Source organism: Gamsiella multidivaricata (assembly GCF_025024155.1).
Source record: "Gamsiella multidivaricata strain RSA 2152 chromosome Unknown BC939scaffold_36, whole genome shotgun sequence".
Lineage (NCBI taxonomy): Eukaryota > Fungi > Mortierellomycota > Mortierellomycetes > Mortierellales > Mortierellaceae > Gamsiella > Gamsiella multidivaricata.
Window position 1 is genome coordinate 330,393 of NW_026251744.1, and position 16,668 is coordinate 347,060.

The 16,668-nt window shown below is 50.5% G+C and overlaps 5 protein-coding genes across 5 annotated transcripts; 1 reads left to right on the forward strand and 4 right to left on the reverse strand.

Moving 5' to 3' along the window:
* The first annotated feature begins 246 nt into the window (after positions 1 to 246).
* BC939DRAFT_453072 (uncharacterized protein) lies at positions 247 to 1,240 on the forward strand. The gene has a single exon (XM_051555886.1). The coding sequence runs from the start codon at positions 330 to 332 to the stop codon at positions 1,200 to 1,202; it is 873 nt and encodes a 290-aa protein (XP_051411826.1). The 5' UTR covers positions 247 to 329; the 3' UTR covers positions 1,203 to 1,240.
* Positions 1,241 to 1,260: 20 nt separating this feature from the next.
* BC939DRAFT_529331 (uncharacterized protein) lies at positions 1,261 to 4,096 on the reverse strand. The gene is made up of 3 exons (XM_051561506.1): positions 3,526 to 4,096; positions 3,299 to 3,328; positions 1,261 to 3,183 (listed from the first exon to the last, which is right to left on the reverse strand). The coding sequence occupies exons 1-3, from the start codon at positions 3,971 to 3,973 to the stop codon at positions 1,409 to 1,411; spliced, it is 2,253 nt and encodes a 750-aa protein (XP_051411827.1). The 5' UTR covers positions 3,974 to 4,096; the 3' UTR covers positions 1,261 to 1,408.
* A 1,408-nt stretch (positions 4,097 to 5,504) lies between these two features.
* BC939DRAFT_174208 (uncharacterized protein) lies at positions 5,505 to 6,866 on the reverse strand. Its single transcript, XM_051550396.1, has 5 exons — positions 6,515 to 6,866; positions 6,372 to 6,423; positions 5,981 to 6,244; positions 5,796 to 5,813; positions 5,505 to 5,666 (listed from the first exon to the last, which is right to left on the reverse strand). The coding sequence occupies exons 1-5, from the start codon at positions 6,712 to 6,714 to the stop codon at positions 5,643 to 5,645; spliced, it is 558 nt and encodes a 185-aa protein (XP_051411828.1). The 5' UTR covers positions 6,715 to 6,866; the 3' UTR covers positions 5,505 to 5,642.
* A 1,453-nt stretch (positions 6,867 to 8,319) lies between these two features.
* Positions 8,320 to 10,572, reverse strand: BC939DRAFT_174205 (major facilitator superfamily domain-containing protein). The gene is made up of 4 exons (XM_051550395.1): positions 10,314 to 10,572; positions 10,185 to 10,216; positions 9,951 to 10,067; positions 8,320 to 9,794 (listed from the first exon to the last, which is right to left on the reverse strand). The coding sequence occupies exons 1-4, from the start codon at positions 10,490 to 10,492 to the stop codon at positions 8,413 to 8,415; spliced, it is 1,710 nt and encodes a 569-aa protein (XP_051411829.1). The 5' UTR covers positions 10,493 to 10,572; the 3' UTR covers positions 8,320 to 8,412.
* Positions 10,573 to 12,953: 2,381 nt separating this feature from the next.
* BC939DRAFT_174339 (uncharacterized protein) lies at positions 12,954 to 14,930 on the reverse strand. Its single transcript, XM_051550397.1, has 3 exons — positions 13,949 to 14,930; positions 13,735 to 13,844; positions 12,954 to 13,583 (listed from the first exon to the last, which is right to left on the reverse strand). The coding sequence occupies exons 1-3, from the start codon at positions 14,721 to 14,723 to the stop codon at positions 13,089 to 13,091; spliced, it is 1,380 nt and encodes a 459-aa protein (XP_051411830.1). The 5' UTR covers positions 14,724 to 14,930; the 3' UTR covers positions 12,954 to 13,088.
* Positions 14,931 to 16,668: the final 1,738 nt, after the last annotated feature.

The window sequence follows — 16,668 nt, forward strand, 5'->3', positions numbered from 1 at the left end:
AACGGTGGATGAGGACTAGAGGTTTTGTTCATGGTCCAGCAGCTTAAAAAAGGAGGAGGAGAGGGAAGTGGGCAACAAGGGGAACACATAAAACGGGGCTGAGCTGGAGTGCTATTTATTCTTGCATCCTCCATGCCAGGAAACGAGGAGAAGGAGGAGAGCGGAGAGAAACGTTTAAGTCCTTGTTTAAAAAAAAAAAAAAAAAAAAAAAAGATGATAGTCTAGCATCGTCGTCGGTCCCAAGACCCGGACAAAAAAAAAGTGGCACCCAGTTTTTTTTTCTTCTCTCCGACCCACTCTCCCATTTCATAATCATCTCAGAAAAAAAAATGCAAAAACAACGGCGGCTACAACGACGATCGGTCCTCACACTCGTCGTCTATCTGATATGCTCCGCGATCTTCTTGCTCGCCCACCCAGCGTTTGCAGATGACGACCCAAGTGACAATAACGACCCAGTTGCCCTACCATCCCTCAATATACCCTCGCCCACAACCCCCTTCGCAACAAACGCGCCAACGTCCGCTCCAGCATCCGATACCACGTCCACCAGCACTATTACCGATCCCGCCATCTCTACGCCCGAACCAACTGCAATCGCCTCCACGACGGACGATGCTGTGAATGCCACAACAACCTATACGAACCTCCTCCCAACCGTCGCCTTCATTCCCCCGCCCACTCCGCCTCTAAACTCCAATGCTACGGACCCCTTCTTCCCCGTGGGTTCCGAATCCTGTCAGAAATGCAAGTACTTCTACCCAAAGCTCAAACAGTGTAACCAGATCGCGAACAGTACACTCGCCCTCCTGCCACGTCTTCCAGATAACAGCAGTAGGAGTCCGTCGCTCAATACGACGATCACAGGAGGTGGGACCGCACCCGCAGAGTTTACGACCATCATGCCGTTCCTGCAATGCATCTGTCCGAACCAAGGTCTGGCTGCGACCAAGGTCTGCATGGTATGCTTTCATATCACAAACCAGCGTAATTTCTTTGACCAGTTCGAGCTCCAGAACGTAAGTTCCTCACTCTCGGCCTGGCAGGAAGCATGCATGGATTCGAACGATGGTACCATCGTCCCGCCATCCGCTAATAGAGGTCAAAGCGCTGGTAGCAGCGGCATCGGGCTCCGTCAGAGCTCTGCTGGCTTCTTGGCGACGAGCACCATGGTTCTGCTCAGTGGATGGTTGTCTCTGTAACGACACACAATTTCTTTTTTCAAACATGAAATAAAAGCAAGATAAAAGTAGTCTATACAATTATATACATTTTTGTTTTATTTTAGGAGGTCGCGTTTGCATGCTAGAGTACAAAAACACAAAAGGGAGGAACGTTGAACCTCGATAGGAGGGGGGGAAAAATAATAATTAAAAACAAGGAGACTACAAGTTGCATTTTTTTTTCTTTACAACTTGGACTTGTTGGCCTTGAGGATATCACCCAACTTGGTGGCGAGCATGACCTGGCCCTTGACCTTGATCTGTCCAGACATGAACAGCTTCTGGGCGTTGGCCTTGCCAGAGGCGAGATCGACAAAGACTTCGTCCTTGGTTGTGATCACAACATCGGCCTTGTTCTTGGGGGCACCAGCGCCAACACTGCCCTCGCCGTTCTTGAGGTCGACATGGTAAGTAGCAGTCTTGCCGGCCTCGTTGGTGAGATCGAACTGGAAGATGGCCTTGACCTTCTTGACCTGAGCCTGGCGCTCGGCCGATGACATGGCCTCAATACCAGTCTTGATCTGCTCGAAAGCAGCAGCCGACTTAAAGTCACCCGAGGCACCAGCAGCAGCGGGGGCAGTGGTGGTAACGGGGGCAGAGGGAGCAGCCTTCAAGGCCTCGCCCTGGAGCTCAACGGCAGCGTTGGAGATGATGATGACATTGCGCTCAACCGCACGAACCTGGAAAAGGACCTTGTTGCCCTCGCGCCACATCGAGGTCTCGAGGGTCTCGCCGGGGTTGACAGTCTTGGCGAAGCGGACCTTGATGTTCTTGAACGAGGCTGGGTCGTTGTTGCAGTAGGTCTTGAAGATGTGCTTACCCGCAATACCGAACGAGCAGAGACCGTGGAGAATTGGGACTTCGAAGCCTCCGACGGCAGCCATGTCGGGGTCGATGTGGAGAGGGTTCCAGTCACCGGAGAGACGGTACAGCGCAGCCTGGTCCTCGTGAGTCTTTTCCTGGACAACGTGGTCGGGCTTGCGGCTAGGAGCCTGGTTGGAGGCAGTGGCAGCACCACGGTCAGCGCCCTCCTTCCTGCCGCCAAAGTTTCCAGCGCCACGGATGAACATGGTGAACTCGTTGACGCAGATGTCCTCACCGTTCTCATCGGTGGTTTTGACTCCGATGGTGGCGACGCATCCCTTGCCCTTGTCCAGAATGTCAACAACATAAGGAGTCGAGGTCAACTTGCCGCTGGTGGGGAAGGGCTTGATGATCTCGAGGTACTGCTCACCGTGGAGAAGCATCATGGGGTTGAACGAGGGGAGGATCTCGCCAAAGGGAACAGCGTTCATGGCAGTGAAAGAGGGGATGACACCGAAGGTGGGGACGGGGCCGAAGGCCTCGTTGTTCTCGTAAACGAGGTCAAGGTCCTTGCGTGTGGCACCGATACCCAAGTTGTACAAGATAACATCGCGCTCCTTGTACTCGAAGACCTCGGGCTCGAAGGTCAAGGACTTGGCAGCCTCAACATCGACCTTGCCATCCTCGGAAACGACCTTGGGACGCGAAGAGCCAGAGCCGGCATCGACGTTCTCAAAGTTGGCCATGATGCCCTCCATGGACTCAGCGGTGGAGGTGGGGTGGGTGGCGCGACCATCCTCAAAGTCGGTGATCTTGGACCACATCTCCTTGACGTGCTCAGGCAAGAGATCCTTGTTGATGGGGAAGCCGTGGCCACCGGTACGCTCCCAGCGGAGCTTGCCGACGAAGCCGGCACCGACCTCGAAGATGGAGCCGCTCTCGGTGGTGTCCTCGTGGCAGAGGTACTCGACCAAAGGAGTGACCATCTCGGGCTTCAAGGAGGCGAGCATGTCGGGGGGGAGGACGGTCTCGGTCATGCGCGAAGCAGCCATGGGGGCGATAACGTTGCAGGTGATGTTGTCCTTCTTTCCTTCAAGAGCCAAGGTCTGGGTCAAACCGACGAGGGCGAGCTTAGCAGCCGAGTAGTTGGCCTGACCTGTATATGTGGACATGAAGGGGGAAATATGTCAAGGGTTAAATCTCTCGGCTCGGGAGGACAAGTGCCATCAGCAGTAGATCGGCGGCATTGACAGTGGAAATCGGGTTCTTACCAAAGTTTCCGTAGAGACCAGCAGCCGAGGCTATTCAGGAGCAGATGAAGAGACAGCAGCGCATCGTGTGAGTCTTGCGTTTTCACAAACTGAACAATGTCCCGTTTCCCGTTTCTCTGCTCGCAGTACCCCCTCCTCCCCCTTTTCCTGACCCGCGTTACATGTGGGGTGAGAACAAACAGTCGACGCCAGCGAAAAAGAAAACGCAGGTGGAAAGTGACACTTACTGGTGTTGATGATGCGGCCGAACTTTTGCTTGCGGAAGATGGGCCAGGCAGCCTTGAGGACCTTGTAGGCACCGTCGACGTGGACCTGGAAAATCAAGTCCCACTGCTGATCCGTCATACGGGCAAAGGAGACATCCTTGAGAATACCGGCGTTGTTGATGACGATGTCGATGCGGCCGAAGGCCTTCATGGCGGTCTCGACAATCTTGTCGCCGTCGAGAACAGAGTCGTAGTTGGCGACTGCCTTGCCTCCAGCAGCGCGAATTTCCTCCACGACGACATCAGCGGCACGGCTTGAGGCGCCCTCGCCGGTGTGGGAGGCACCGAGATCGTTGACGACGACGGAGGCACCGCGGGCACCGAAGGCGAGAGCGTGGGAGCGACCGAGTCCACCACCGGCACCGGTCACGATAACGACACGTCCATCGAAGCGAAGGTTGTCAGCCATTATTGTATATGTAAAGGGTCAAAGGAAAGACGGGAAGGAAAGAAAGGAGGAAGAGGCGGGCGAGGAGATGAGGATGGTGCCGTGAGATGAGGAGAGATGGGAGTGGGAGTCTGAAGAAGGGAGAAAAAAAGAAATGAGAAGAAAGAAGAGAGAAGAAGGCGAAGAGGGACCCGCTTTATACGGCTCTTGTTTCGATCGCACTGCTATGACCGAATCCCATACAGACAACATGTCCCATCGGGTTACCATTCCCTTGTGATTATGGCTTCTTGGTCCTCAGGCACTGCACAGTGCTAGGAGGGTAAACACTCGTCCCCCACCCACGGCTGCTTAGCTTCTACTCTCACCGCACTCCAACCCCTCCCACTAAGGTTTGCCATCCTGCGCTCTCTTCCAAGTGCTTCTCCAGCAGCCTGCCCCCTCCCCGCGCGAGTGTAACAAAGTGAACAAGCGTGTGCATTTTGATCTGTCAACACGGTTCACGGACACGCTTTAAAGTCTTACCTTCTACACGTATCCCTCATCTCACATCATCATCACCCTCTTCTTCTTCTTCTTCTCCTTCCTCTTTTTCATCTTCATCTTCATCTTCATCGTCATCTTCATCTTCATCTTCGCTAGTAGCCGGCAGCCGGCAACAAGAAAAGCGCCCTTCACCGGTTCAAAGGATGCTAGCCAGACCGAGGAACGGGTCACCCGAATGCAAAATTTCTCTTTAAAAGTGTCAATTTTCTGAATTCTTCGCCGAACGACTCGATCGATCCGCTTGCCCCCCACACACGCGGTTCAGTTCGCATCACTGCAGCGGATTTACTTGGGCGACAGAGCAGGCACTTGTAAACAATGCGCCCTTCAACTTTGACCTTGGCGCTGTCATCTTCCTGGATTCTCAATCGAGCACCAGACCCAAATTTAGTGAGCCTCCAACAACGCGACTTTTCCGGAGAGGACAACAAGACACGGCAGTTGCTTGTCCGCCCGTCGATCGAGTAAAGAGCAGCCAGCCTGCATCTCTCTTGTTTGCGGGGTTGTGCCGTATCCGAGATGAACAATCCACTATCACGTGTAAATGAAAGATGCTTCCTCCCATGTGCCATGGAGATTTTTTTTTTTCTTCTCCACGAATCCGGTCCCAGGCACACGGATCGATTTTTCTTCACATCTACACGTACACGCTTGCAGCACGGCGCCAGCTCTGTCTATACACTCTCCTGTACGTGCTGCCCTTACATCTCAACACTATCCCCCTGCAGCCAGCCCCCTGTTATTGGCTTGATTTTCCACGTTCTGTAGGCTGTCCCAATGGACGCCCTAGACCCACAGCTACATCCATATCCTTTTCGATATCCCATAGACCACTCACTATACATCATTATGTGTTTTTTTATTCATAGAATAGAATAAATAGGTGGCGTGTAGATGAAAGAAATATGGAATATGTATGAATGATATATTATCGATTATGACTATTGGCGTATTGTTCCGTGGATCCGGAGTGGAGGGGCGGCGTTTCTGTGTCCTGAAAAATCAGTACTGGTTTTACGTCCATCTTCAATCGTCGTCAAAGCTGCCACGGCGCCATCCTGGAGACGTTCGCGTCACATCAAAACTTTGTCCGTTCTGGTTCCTTGGACGGCCTGCATTACCGCGCTCATCATCGTCGTCGTTATCAGGGTTCATAACACGCAAGTTTCTGTTCAGGACATAGATTACAGTTTTTTTTGAAAAAAAAAAGTGATGTTAGTACTCGTCTCCATCACCACGGCTGTTTCCTAAAGATCGATGTCCACTCTGGACTCTTGAGAGGCAGGGGGTCACTTACGTGAGCTGAGGTAGAGATGGAAGCGATGACTGGATGCCGGTGTACTGCGGTAATGGCGATTCCATGTATGAGCTGCGTGTCGCATCCTGGTACTTGTATAGTTCCTCCTCCTCTCTCTGCTTGGCAAGCTCGCGTCTTCTCTTTGCAAAGACATATCCCGCCACTGACAATGCTACAATGAGGGCAATTGCAGAGACAACAATTCCGGCCACAGCGCCAGACGAAAGATTGCTATGACCTGCTCCATTGTTGCCAGAGTTGGATCCTGATGTGGCCAAGGGCGTATTTGTGGATGGTGCTGCTGTCGTCGTGGTCGATGTCTGTCCTGGAACGTAAACTTTTGGAAACTCAGTCTGGCCCAACGACTGGCAGACAAGCTGATACTGATCCAAGGGCGCGACTGATAATTTGGCGCTGGTTGAAGACTGACAACTCAGACACGACACCATCTGACAAAAAAAAGAAAACAAAAACTGTTAAAACACGATTCCGCGCCGCCATTTTCCATTCCTGAACCATGTGTCTACCCAAAAAAAAAAAAAAAAATGCGCGTCGGATGCATCGTTTGGGCCATACCAGATCATAAAAGTTTTGATTGCATGCACATTGGGCCTGAGCATCTGTTGGCCTATGAGGTGAGAAAAAATATATATTTCCCGATTAAACAATGTCACGGACAATCTGGATAAGGACAAGAAGACCGCGTTCAAGACACTTACTGATAAACATAGATGCCAGGCCAGGTATTCATCTGCAACGAGGAATTGCAGGGCTTCAAAACAGACTCTGCATTATCACAGGGTGCACATGCTGCAGAGACTCCTCTGAGAAGGCCAACACTGGCCACTAAGGCAGTTACCAGCATCCACCCCATGCATTTGCTCGTGCTCTTCCTGAGTGCCATTGGCGTAGCTACCATCTTGTTGACCGTTGTGGGCACTATTGTTAAGATCAAAGAAGTAGGATATGGAGAGGGGTTATGGAGGTGCTCAGATAGTAATATCTAGACAATGCGAACTCTTCCTCTCATCCGATGGCGGGCTCCCTCGGGCTCCCTCCCGCTTGCTGCTGATGACTATATGATTCCTGAGAGATGAGTGGTGCCATGAATGATGAACAGAATCCTGTAGCTGCAAGCTTGTCGCAGGATTGAAGCAGGGCTGTAAGTCGAGACAGTCTATGGCGCTGACCATTGCGGAGCGTTGTGAGGAATAATAATGGTTTTATCCTGGTATTGTATGTGACTGAGGAGAGAAAAGGAGAGGCGGATCTCGAGAGCACTTTGGAGGTTTGCTATTGCAATAACAATTCGTCCGCCACGAGTCCAATGTGTTCTGTTTGGGGGGGGGGGTTATAGTCTCCATCATGGTTGCAAACAAAAAGAGGGTTGCGTCCGGGCGCATGGAGTGGTTTCTGCTGTTGTCTGTGGATGTTGGTGGTTGTGATGGTGTTCCTGTTTTTTGGGGTGTATACTGTCTCCTGTGTGCTGTTCTCGTGTTTGACTCGGTGTGAGTGTGTAAGTGTGTGGGTATATGTGTACCCCTGCGCTGCGCAAGTGAGGGGTTTGAGGGTGTTGTGTGGTTGTGGGTCGGGAGGGGGGACTTACAACGGTGCTGAGAGGGAGGGAGTCTGAGTGCGAGAGCGGGGATGATAGGTGAGTGGATGGCGGCGAGAAAAGACAAGACCGAAAGACCGATTACAGGAATGATGATAAATAAAATAACAATAAGGTGAGTCGTGAGTAGCTGAAGGAGAAGAGGAAGGGACGGTAAGGAGGTAAAAGAAAAGAAAAGAAAAGAAAAGGCACAACACAATCGCTCACTACTTCGATGATTGGGGGGGAAGAGACAAAACGATGGATACTTATCCAATGTGCCAATGCGATGCGATACTATACAGAGAAAGGAGCGTGCACGCCCAGGTGATGGATGGGGGAGGGGCAATGGTCTTATAACAAACGATATAAATAGATTTCGATAAAACGATATGGTAACCCAAGACTACCTGGGCCTCTTTTCAGAACCGGCCTCCACTTGCCATCATCCATGGACCACGCAGTCCCTTCCCCTTCCCCCTTCTCTTTGCTTATTTTTACTCAATCCCATTGCGGCCAGCCTCGCGATATGGTGGTGGTCCCTCCCACCTCCTTCGCTCTTTTTATTCTCAGGTACGATCACACCCCTGGCTGACATGTCTCAGAATAATTATTTTAGCCAAACGTGTCTTTTTTCAAGTCCGCCGGGACACTTTGATGATCTTTTTTAATTGATAACCCCTAGGAAAATCCACCCGGCTAATTAGGAATGTTGGTCTATAGAACCACGCTGGCGCCTTAACCTGTCGTCATTTGCTAGAATGGCAGTGCCCATTGTTACTAGTGTTGTTTTCAATGTTGTTTTCAGTGTTGTTTTCAGTGTTGTTTTCAGTGTTGTTTTCAGTGCTGTTTTTTTCTGCGCTTTGTTTCTAGGCTTGCGAAATCCGAGTCGGAGAGGGGGGTCAATGGTACCTTATTTTCTGTAATGAATTAGGTGCTCGTTTTGAACGCAAATTTATATAAAATGAGAAATGAGATTTGAAAAGATATATGAATGATAGATTGTGGATCCCTCACCGCTCCTCAGTCCGCAATGCGCGTAGAGGGGTTCTCCTTCACTGCGTGTTCCTCCTCCCGTCGCTGATCCACATACGCCGCCCACTCAGACTCCTCCGTCTCCGCACCCATCCATCTCACCCCAAACCTGCCAAACATTACCAGTCTTCCAAACACCCGCATCCTCGCCCACTCTCCTTCTTCCTTTGGCAATAACCGATCGTGTACATTCGTTCCCACGAACAAAAGGAACACAAATCCGACACAAGCGACTCCCAAGATCCAATTCAAATTGACCGAGTATACCCAAGGGTCCTTTGTCGTATGGCCCGTCCCCAACAGGTGGTTATAAATCCCCGTAAACAGCAACCCACCTCCAACGCCCGCCAACGACCAGGCCGTCAGGATAATTCCGTGCAGAGCACCAATGTTCGATGGCCCAAACATATCACACAGGAACGCAGGGATGCATCCAAACCCTCCACCGTAGCATGCCGTCAGGATCCAGATCACAAGCAAGAAGGCCCAGTAGACCTGTCGCTCCATGATCGTCGGCAAGGCCGCAAGGATGATCACCTGTGAGCACAGCATCACAAAGAACGCGTTTTTACGACCCATACGATCCGAAACCGTCGAAAAGAGAAGCCGTCCTCCAAGATTGAACCCTCCATTGATGGCAACGATCGTCGCCGCCGTGGCCTCATCTTTCCCAAAGATATCCTTCACAATATTCGCCAACCGGGAGAGGAACACCAGCCCTGCAATCGAGTTTCCAAAGAACATGATGTAGATGATCCGGTATTCCTTCGAAAAGATCGCTGAGCTCAGAGTCATGCTCACTCCCGGGTCCATAAAGTCCTGGAAGGCCTTCTCGTTCATATTTCCCTCCAATGCAGAATCGTCGCCGTCGCTTAATTCTTGCTTATCGGCCCCTGATGTTGAAGAAGTAACGGGCACTTTGTTCCTATAGATATCCATTCCATTGACCTGAAATCCCGGGGGAGGGATACGGAACGCCATCAAACAGACCAACATCGCTCCAAAATAACAGCACCCCAGTACCACAAACGTCAGCGGCAACCCAACCGACGCAATCAACGGCTGAGGAATCTTTGCCAAGATGATCGATCCCGCTCCAAATCCACACACCGCAAACCCGGCTGCTAAACCGCGTCGATCCGGGAACCATTTCTGGAGAGCAGAGACCGGCGAGATATAACAGAGTCCGAGCCCTGCACCACCGAGGACGCCGTACCCGAAATACAGGAGTCCCATGAGCTTAGTGTAGATTCCGATCGCCGCAATCATGTTGCCGAGGAAAAAGATGGTCGCTCCTAGAATTGCTGCCAATTTCGGACCATTGCGCTCTAGCCAGGGTCCATTGATGGCAGCAGAAAGACCAAAGCAACCTATATGAAAGAAATGACGGATGGCGTGAACCGAAAAAAAAAAAAAATAATAATAATAATAATAATAATAATAATAATAATCTGTTAGACCATGTGGTTGGCGTAGGCAACCGTTTGTTTGTTAATAAATTTCAATGGGACCAGTGTATATATTACCAACGGCAATGTAAAACGTGATGGCGGCGTTGTGGGCAGAAGGCGTGGACTTGCCGGTCGCCGGATTCATGACCAGACCATAGATGTAACTGTCGATGGGATCGTTAAAGACGGACCCTAGAGAGAAAATCGGATGTGAAAGTGAACAGCCTGTCTCAGTGACGCGCAACATGATATGGCCGTGCGCACGCGTGCACGCGAGGTGATCTGTGCTAAACTAAGTATAGAACTTACAGGCATAGAGTGATCCGCAAATGGCTTGAAAACTACATATTGAAAAGGTACCATAAATCAATACCAAAGATCTGAGCATGTCCTCCAATCTCACTTCAAGTCCTCTCATGAGAACCAGGATAGACTTACATAAAAGCAGTGGGGAACATGGCCCATCGGTTGAATGGGATATTGAACAACAGATACTTTTCTTTTTCGATTGTACGCGCTGAGCGGTGGTATTCTGTATCACTGTAGTGGCGATGAATCTTTCGAAATATCGTGTGCGCATAATGGCCTCCAGGTCCGCTAGATTGCTGAGTATGCATCCTATCAAAGGTTCGCTATTACTGAAGGAAAGGATTGTGGGTCGCGGTTCCGTCCACTAGTAAGTAGGCAAAAGAGAGTACTCTAAGACGGTTCGACACTATGGGTGATAAGTATCTTGGGTGAGATGGTTGGGTAACTTGACCCAGGAAAGAGCGAGAGCTAGAAAGAGGCTGAAGAAAGATATGAGAGAGAAAGAAGAGAAAAAAGTGGTTTGTTTCGTAGAGTCTCCAATTCCTGGCGTTTATGAAAGGCGAACTGCAAAAGGTCTGGAGCACAGGGGGTTTGTTGTAGGTTCAGAAACCACCTGGATGTAGAACAGGCGACAAAGAACGACGAGATCTGGATACATCCTGAATGTCGACGGTAGCCTAAAAGGAGTGATTGCAGTAGTCCGTGTCGGCCACCTTCCCTTTCCTGCCCTTCTCCTCAGCCCAGATCTCCCTGCATCCGGGTCTTCCTCCTGTCGTCTCTTCTTTGGCATAGCGCTAATGCTCCGATAGGGATGTGAACCTTCTATACTTTTTCAACTCAGGGAGAGACGCAGGACAGCGGTATGTCCAAAAAGTCATCCTTTATCTTCATCCTATCATCGCTGTCGTGCCACCAGCAAATCCTGGGTCAATAGCGTATTTTATTTTGTGTTGCCAGGGACTTGGTCCCTGGAACGGAAGAAAATGTCCCTTCGGAAAAGAAAATCAAACGGAGGATCATTGCCACAGGAGACAGCTCTCTCCTAGTGTTTCCAATGCACGATCTTTAAAGGAGTCTCACAAGTGGGCCCAACAAGTCTGAACGTATAATGCGAAGTGACGATGATAGATCTGACGCTGTCCCCACTATACATGCATACCATGGTACTCGACGTCTTCTTTACCACCAAACCCATGACAGGGGACAGTTTGGGGCGCTTGCTTTTATTCGACTCTATATCACTTTAGCCGCTTCGCGTAGCTTTTGATCAAAACTCTCTGTCCGCTGCCTTGACCACCTCCACCGCCACGGTCGCGTTCCAGACAGAACAATGCATCCTTGACATTGATCTTCCGCGCAGTATCCCTAAGTCCCGATGGTCGACCAACTGTCGAAGGCGGCAGGATCATCGATCCACCTCCTGCGCCATTACCTCTTACGAGCGACGGGGGGCCAAGTGCAGACGATGACATGTTTCCAGACACGCTTGGCGATCCGATGCCCCCTGCTCTAGCGCCTAGTGCCATAGAGCTAGGCCCAACAGTCGACAATGGCATCGTAGCCCCACGTGAAAGTCCGGGTTTTGCTGCTCCGCTGCCTGTAGCGCCTGTAGCACTTCCCATGGACACACCTCCAGAGGCAGAAGGTGACCCCGTCGAAGCAGGCACTCCCGATGATGCGCCTGGCGTTGAAGCCGATGGCAAGGGTGATGCTGTACCTCCAGCGCCGCCATCACCTCCGGCTCCGGCTCCGCCCATCATCCAGGAGTATGAACGGCCGCTACCTCCGGCGAATCCCAATGCAGTCTGGTTGGCGACCTTCTTTCTCGCCTCATCAGTCATGTTTCTGGCACTCACGCCTGGGCCGCCTTCCTTTTGCTTCTTTCCTTTCTTTGCACCAGAAGCACCAGCACTTCCTCGAGAGTCGCCGGCCTCATCCAGGTCTTCACCAGCTGCTAATTTACGTTCTCGGTCTGCAATAAGTTCTTTGCGCTTGGTTTCTTCTTCACGTTCAACACGCTCAATAGCCAGGAGCTGACGCTTGACATCCTGACTGACTGCAACCTTGTACATCGGGTGATCTTCGTCATACATTGGTGGAGGCATGGTAGCCAGAGAGCGTCCGCGGTGCTTTGACGCGAGAACCATTTGCTCTACCAGACCTCTGAGTCTCTCCTGAGTCGCCATGGCCAGGTATGCAAGGACGTCTCCATCGATGTTCTGCAGCTTGTGCGACTGGGCTACTTTTGCCAACATCACAAGGTAGAACAAAAGTGAGTTAGCAGCATAGTCTTATATGGCTAACAATGATGTACCTTCTGAAGTACGGAACGGATAAAGTCCTTACCAATGTGCTCCACTTTCGCCTTCAACAGCTTGGCACTGATGAAGTTCTGAATCCTGGTCCGGTCTTGCCCGTCATATCCTCCACCCGAGCGTGAGTAGCCATCGTTGTCCCGCATAATATTATCCGATTCCTCTCTCAAATCGACACCGACGTAACCCATGACATCTGTAATGTTATCGTAATTGACTCTCTCTATACCAGAGGCAGATGACCTGCCCGCTGCCCCTGATCCAGAAGCACCGGTATTGCTGACTCCTGCGCCACTAGCAATTCCAGTTCCTGCTCCCATCGCCAAAGAAGAAGTCTTTTGTTGGCCAGGAAGTGAGACACGATTAAATACTCCTGGACTGGGTGCGCCTCCTGGTGTACTAGGTCCGGGAGTTGATGGAAATGAGGGCGGCACTGCTGGGGAAGCGACTTGAGCTGTTGGTCCGTTGACGCCCGGCGCAAGAGCTTGGTGCTCGGTTTTCACTCTCTTAGGTGCAACTTTGCTACTTCAGATATAGGGAAAACACGAACAAAAATGAAGCAGAGATGAGATCATCGATTGCTTGTTGCTCAAAAACTTGGATTGGTAGTATTAATAAACGCGCCATACCTCTCAGCGGATGTTGTGGATGTGAATGTGGCTTCAGTATTTCTTTTGCGGACAGGTGCTGATCCTGTGTTCGATGATGTTGGTGGGAGACTAGTAGTAGGTATTGAGGCCGAGGTGGATTGTAAAGCAGAGGGAGGTGCAGCTAGTGTTGGTGTAGCTGTAGTAGCTCCTGCAGATAGCAGGGGGACTCCTGTCGCAGGCGTATGGATCGTCATTCCCGATGTTCCCGCTGCAGTAGGCATTGATAGTGCAGAGGATTGGCCTGCAGATGGAGATGAGGATGGTATGCCAGAGTTTAATGTTGCTGCTGATGCCGTAGTGGATTGTTGCTGCGCCCCATCTACTGAGGGCCGTCCGCCATGCCTCCTCCTGATGCCATCCAGAATCTCAAATTGTGCAGGATCCAGCAGTACTTTTGCCCGAGCCATGAACTCGCCTGGTGTCAACACATTGGCCTGTAAATCAAAAAGAAAGCACGGTCAAATTGCAGAACAGGACGATCGCATCTAGAGCCCTTTACGCAGATTGGTGTCTGCGGCTTCTGTCTTCTCGCCGTACCTGAAACAAAGCCTTTACAAGCTCTTCTTTCTGGCTTTGATTCATTACCTGAAGCTGAGAAAATAGGTGCGTGAGCTGTTGTCCTGTAGCCGCAGAGGTTGATGCGAGGATATGATGAAGGGGGGATCCAGCCTGGGCGATAGGTGTGGATGCAGTGCCTATAGAAATAGCATGGTATAGTAATATAGTATCGGGTCAGCAAGTCGTTGTTCTGATAGTTGTATGCACGCGAGTACGCAGTAAAGAAGATGCGCAGACATACCTGGGACGAGCGCACTAGGACCAGAGTTCGCAACTGACATGGGGGCTGAAGGCATTACAGCCTGACCATTAGGGGCAACGGCATTCGGTTGGGAATGGCTTTGCTGGGCTACAGATGGCATCTGTACGTTATTACTTTGGGTGGGTCGAGGTGGGATTTGTTGGCTCATCGACTGTTGCGCCTGCTGCTGAGGTAGATATAGCGTTCTTTGTGCGGCAGCAGGCGAGGTGTGCTGATATTGTTGTCCCACGCCTGGTGTCTGTGGTTGCTGTTGACTATGATGGACTGATGATCCGGCCAGTTGCGGTGAGACAGCTGAGGTACTCTGCTGATGCTGCAAGATCCTATGCTGATCCTGAAGCTGCTGTTGATGCATTGGCGAAAGTTGGTTTTGAGGCGACTGCGTAGTCGGGCTAGAAAAGTGAATGTTTGGCGATAAAGACTGGGTATGTTGAGGTTGGGCTGACAAGTGAAGTGATGTACCTGAGTTGGTGTTGACCGTCGAGAAATCATCATTGAAGAGGTCGTCGAGTCCCTCCATAATGTTCCCTTGCACACCGTTATTCAGTGACCCGTCTGGATGTCGCACGCTGCCGATGCCAAGAGGAAACTCCGCGGATAGGAGCTCATCTACAGTTCTGTGCATCAGTGGTACGCCAGGCTGGCCGTGGAGATCGTGTCCTCCTCCGGCGTGGTGCTGCCCATGGTCAGAGTGACTGGATCCAGTGTTATTGGTATTGCTGTCGAAATTCCCGTTATTGTGGTTATTGGACATCGTTAACCGAGAGACAGAGAGGACACCGCTTAGGTTTTGATCGCGTATGGATGGTATTGATGAAGCCAAGTCCTTGGTTCCTCGTTCTAATTCTTCTGTCGTCAAGGCGGGTGATCAGAGGACGCGAGGCAACAAAAGCGATCGACTAAATCGTTATTGGGTTTTGTAGGCAATAACTACGTACATTTATAAAACATTAAAGCCGGCCGATCGACGTCACCGAAGAATCCATCACTTGAGCTGCTTCACTTTGCGCTGGAACACTTCTTCTCTTCCCTGAAGGTAATCCATATCGTCCTGTTACAGACTGCGCATAAACACGTTGTCATGAGTGGCCCGCTTCATTTATTCCAACAGATATACCTGCGGGCTCTGCCGAATGGCGAAGTGGTTACGACAACTGTGGTCTATTGGGTTGGCCTTTCGACTCAATATCTTGCGCGGTTATTAAGCTGAAAACACGTTGCCATGAGTGGCCCGCTTCATTTATTCCAGCAGATATACCTGCGGGCTCTGCCGAGTGGTGAAGTGGTTACGGCAATTGTGGTCATCAGATGGGTGCTCTCTTGGGTGCCTTGTTAACAGTCTGCTTGACATGACGCATAGTAGAAAGTCTTTGAGGTGAATTGTTGGAGTCTTTTTGATTAATTTTTTTTTTACGAGGTTTCTATCTAGTGGCCCCCATTTTTCGTTGCTAATGTCACACCCACCAACAGAGTACTTGGAGTGGGCACAGAAAACAACCGCAACGGAACATGTTACGTATCGAAGCATTGCTAACCGTCTCGACTACTGTGACAGGGAGTCAGCGACAAAGGCTTATTATGAGGAAAGATTCTGGACAAAACGTGCTCTGGAAGTCCGTACTTGCAACAGGTACAACGGTTTATTCGAGAGTGATGTCGTAGTCACAACCATGCTGCACCTAGTTTCTAGAGCACTCCAGCACAACTATACCTAGCCATATCCTTCGTATATACGAGCTCTTCAAACGTAGGATTAGATAGCTGATTCCACTCTAGAACCCCTCCGACCACTGACTGTCTGCAGTACTGAGCAAGTGGCCAATCGAGCAGGACTCATCGTGCATGAGGTTGGGGAAGCGCGCTCTCTATCTCATCCCCAACTCTGCATCGCAAGCGACAGTTATCAGACACAGGGTTGACCACATCGGCGAAACGTTCCAGTGCTAAGGATCAGCGCAAAGGTCCAGCAAGACTGGATACTGGGTCAACTCCAGGAACTTTAAGAAATTTGCAAAGGATGCAGATACTACAGTCCGGAATTGAGAAAGGAATGAGTGTTACTGATATCCAAGCATTACTAAAGATCTTCAATAAAAAGATTTATTAATCTGATTATCATCACAAAGGCAGAACTTCATGTGCATAGTTTGTCTCAAGGGTGGTCTTTTTTTAGTCTCTCGAAAACTTTGTGCGCTCTCAGCTGCTTGTCCTTCATCACAGATTCCTGTGTTTTGTTCGTCTTCCTCCTCCTCCTCTAGGTACATTTCCTCCCAAGCATCGCCAATCTGTGCAAGCATATTGTGTAAAATACAACAAGATACAACCCACTGAATGAATATTATCATGTCACTCTCCGATCGAAGCTGTTACCGCATTTCCCGTAGAGAGCCCTAGCGTGACTTCAAAATACCAATGCAGTGTTTGTTCCGGACTCTGGACCTGGCTAAGCAGTAGTTGAATTCTGTGTTGTCGCATATATTTGCCGCAGGTGCCTTGTATGCAGGGATACAGGTCTTGGATAGCCCATATGCAGAGTCGGCCAGGAGGTACTCGCCGGGCGAAAAATGGCGATGGGGATCCTTGTAAAGAGGCATTCGTTTGTAAACGGTAAAGTCCGCACAAGACCCAGGACTGCCGACGTCTATGGATATAATGCGGTTGTCTACATCGCAGACAACCTGCATAGCATCAGAATATCT